Source organism: Dacryopinax primogenitus (genome assembly GCF_000292625.1).
Source record: "Dacryopinax primogenitus strain DJM-731 SS1 chromosome Unknown DACRYscaffold_23, whole genome shotgun sequence".
Taxonomy (NCBI): domain Eukaryota; kingdom Fungi; phylum Basidiomycota; class Dacrymycetes; order Dacrymycetales; family Dacrymycetaceae; genus Dacryopinax; species Dacryopinax primogenitus.
This window is the reverse complement of record NW_024467220.1, coordinates 130,195-133,487: the sequence shown is the minus strand read 5'-3', so window position 1 is coordinate 133,487 and position 3,293 is coordinate 130,195. Positions and strand designations below refer to the sequence as shown.

General features: G+C 51.8%; 2 protein-coding genes across 2 annotated transcripts; one reads left to right on the top strand and one right to left on the bottom strand.

Annotated features, from left to right (window-relative positions):
• Positions 1 to 484: 484 nt before the first annotated feature.
• On the top strand, positions 485 to 1,100 carry DACRYDRAFT_18703 (uncharacterized protein; the record flags this gene model as incomplete). The annotated part of the gene is made up of 2 exons (XM_040771380.1): positions 485 to 524; positions 574 to 1,100. 2 exons carry the CDS (start codon positions 485 to 487, stop codon positions 1,098 to 1,100), a joined length of 567 nt encoding a protein of 188 aa, XP_040624185.1.
• Positions 1,101 to 3,020: 1,920 nt separating this feature from the next.
• On the bottom strand, positions 3,021 to 3,248 carry DACRYDRAFT_59274 (uncharacterized protein; the record flags this gene model as incomplete). Its single annotated transcript, XM_040775549.1, has 1 exon — positions 3,021 to 3,248. A coding segment is annotated over one exon (228 nt), but the record flags the coding sequence as incomplete, so codon positions are not given.
• Between the last annotated feature and the right edge of the window lie 45 nt (positions 3,249 to 3,293).

Here is a 3,293-nt window from a genome sequence, read left to right as displayed (position 1 = left end):
CAACAACCTCTGTACTCGCTGCGAGTTCTGCAGATCAGCCTCTGAGCACCTCGGTGTTGCGTCGAGACGTCGTCCGATACCTTCGGTTGCTACTGCCTACTTCAAACTGGATGAGGATCTCTTCCCGATAGGCTCGATCCTGAGATTGCAGTCCCGATTAGTGCCCACCCTCCACAACAACGAATGAATGGAAGGACGCAACAGTCCAATCCCTAATTCCGGGGAAACATTTGTGTACTCCCTGCCTGTTGTCACCTGCGCGCTCCTGTTCCTGCGATTGGCTCACATCTTGCCATGACACATCCAATTGTTCATTGCTCTTCTCCAGAAATAGTCGAGTAACGAAGGATCACCAGATAATCATGCCACAAACCCGCCCGCAGAGGAAGAAGATCCGGTCTTGAGCAGCGTGATAAGGAGCTCGAGGCATACATATATCACGACCGATTGATGTGACTGCTCCATATCCCTCCGGCCGACCAGTATGGCAGAGAGACTCCAGCGGCTGTTCTCTACCGGCAAGCGTGAGTGTAGACTTCTGTGTTGTTTGCCATTCCTGACACAAACCTGCAGCTGTCACGGGATTCGGTGGGTACCCAACCGGGACGCAGGGTAATCAGTCGTACGGCGGCCAGCAGCCATATCGCCCCCAACAGCAATACCAGTCCTACGGTGCCCAGCAACAGTATCGCCCTCAGCAACAATACCAGTCCTACGGCAGCCAGCAGCAATATCAGCCCCACAGCGCCCCGCAGCCCTCCCGACCGCAGCAGCGGTCTCTTCCCCTGCATCAGCAGCAGCTACACGAAGGCAACGGCGTGGATTATAAGAACTGGGATGACGAGCGGGATCATGGTTCCAAGAGTGCGAATGACCCGTTTCCGAACTATGCGCCGAATGGATATAATGGACTGTTTGGGTATGACCCGAGGAAGGAGTATAACGAGCAGAACTTGAGTAGCCAGAGTGGCTCGTCTGGCTCTGGCTCTTCAGGATCCTCCGGCTCCTCCGGCTCTTCAGGATCTTCAGGATTATCTGGCAGCAGCTCGGGAAACGGCACGGGGAATGGAGGGGACTCAGGGAACGGAGGGAACGGATAGACAGCGGATGGGGAGGAGACGGGGGGATGGGCGGGGAGGGTAGTGGATAATCACTATACACTGTACACTGTACACTGTACTGTATCCCATCCGCATGCATATAGCCAAACCAACTCTTCCTATTGTACAACTATCTGATGTTGACAGAATGACAGTTTCCGAAAGTCGAAGGGCTCTGTGTTCGGGTCCCTAGGACCAGAAATAGAGACAGTGAGGAATAGCACTGGTACATGTACTGTACTTAGCCCCGCCTGCAACGTCCCGCATTCCAACTCTCGACTCGGGTGTTCCTGTAGCATCCCCAGACAGTAATCCTTATAAATGGAAGAGCTATCTACTAGCAGTGCCTAAGCGCCGTCAAGGTGGAACGAGGCTGGCGATATTGGTGCTGTCCGCAAGCTGCTCATTTCACATATGCCGGTCGGGATGTGCTATTGGTGCAGTGCTTCAGACTTACGGCTAAGAACTAATCAGGCTCTAAGTCCAAATAGGGAACAGTCCACCTTGCAACTCTGTACCGAGTAACTCAAATATTCCTCCCCTTTCCTGAAGTTTGGTACGGTTGACGAGCCAATCCCGGAGGTGCGTGCTGAATTGGGAGGTATGACCCTTCGCGGTCGGATGCTGCCCATATAATGCTGGAAGAGACAGGGATGGACGCCGATCGACATGGACAAAACTGATTTCCAGGTCGCTTTATTGCAGCTGTGAGTTGTGGGATACGAGGAAGGGTGGAAAGAGGAGGGACGTACTAGTAGTACCTTATGTGTCGAGTCTCGGTTATTTGCGCGATCCATACCACTCATCAGTTATTATGGGCGATTTAGGAACAGATGAATGCAATTCAGTTTTCAATCATCCTAGGATCTTTTGTAGCTTGACGATATAGTATAGGCAAGAAAATAAGAGAAGAGTGATGCAGCGTAGCGGCATGTGTTGTACGCTGGATTGGTCTTTCACAAGCCAACAATCGGAGAGAAACCTGCATTTTTTTTGCCGACGACATTTGACCTCATCCACGTTGGCGTGTCCTTGCTTCACAAGGCTTGAAGACAATAGGTGAGCATAAACGCCATGAAAGGGCCGAATAAGAGACGTCAAGGGTCAGCATTGTCGTTGTTTTGTCTCTGAGATCGGAGTTTTACCCCCTCGGCTCCGAGACATTTTTGTCGAAAACCATCCCAAGCACGCAATAAACAACAACGAGGCACCCCAACGTCTATATGTTTGGATTCACGATATAGTAACCCCAGTGACCTTGACCACTGCACCATGCTACCTGGCGGCGAGGGGACTCCCTGTTCTTGCCATTTCACTAGGATCTAGGGTTGCGTCCGCCCGTATATTTACTTAACCTTTCACCTCACTTGCTTAACACATTCCGCACCACTTTGAAGTCTAGATGCTTTGTAAGATTTCTTAATACCTCTCACTATACATTCGAATTAGTGTCGAATAGCGTTTGCTATGTCATTCTCTGGCAAATAGCGAACATACAATCTTCACTTGCTACTACATACAAGTATACGCTCCCCACCTGCGTCGTCCCGCATTTCAACTCGGGTATTCCTGTTGCATTCCGGGACAGCAGTCCTTATATTCCGGAGAAGACAAAGTATGGGGATCTCCAGCGATAAATAGCTTCAAGTCCAAGGGCATCGCCTACTGGTCAAGACTGCCAACTTGATGACTTTCTTGCACCAGCCGCCCGGTTGTTTTTCTTGGGGATTGGGATTGGGATCGAGTCTTCCGGCTCTTTACCTAGCTGTGAAGACATTCTCTGATTCAGGCTACGATTCCGGTTACAGTTACGATTCTGCATATCCATCAACCAAACCCGTCAACCCAGCTTGGCAAAACCCCAGCCAGCCCGCCCCCGGGTAGACACCGCCAGCGCCAAGCGACTTACCAAATCCCAACTTAATCAGCCCCAGCACCCCAAGCGCCCGAAGCCAACCTCTCCACCTCCTCCAACCCCTTCACACACCCAGTCAAGTTCTCACACCCCTCCTCAGTAATCAACACCACATCTTCGAGTCTTATCCCTCCTACACTTTCGTACGTGGAGAGGAGGGGGTGGTCGATGTATGGCGAGCTGCGGATAGGTGCGAGTTGGTGTGGGGAGAAATAGATGCCTGGTTCTACTGTCTAGAGGTTGGTGAGCGCGGGCGGGGGACAGGGGGCAGGGGGGGG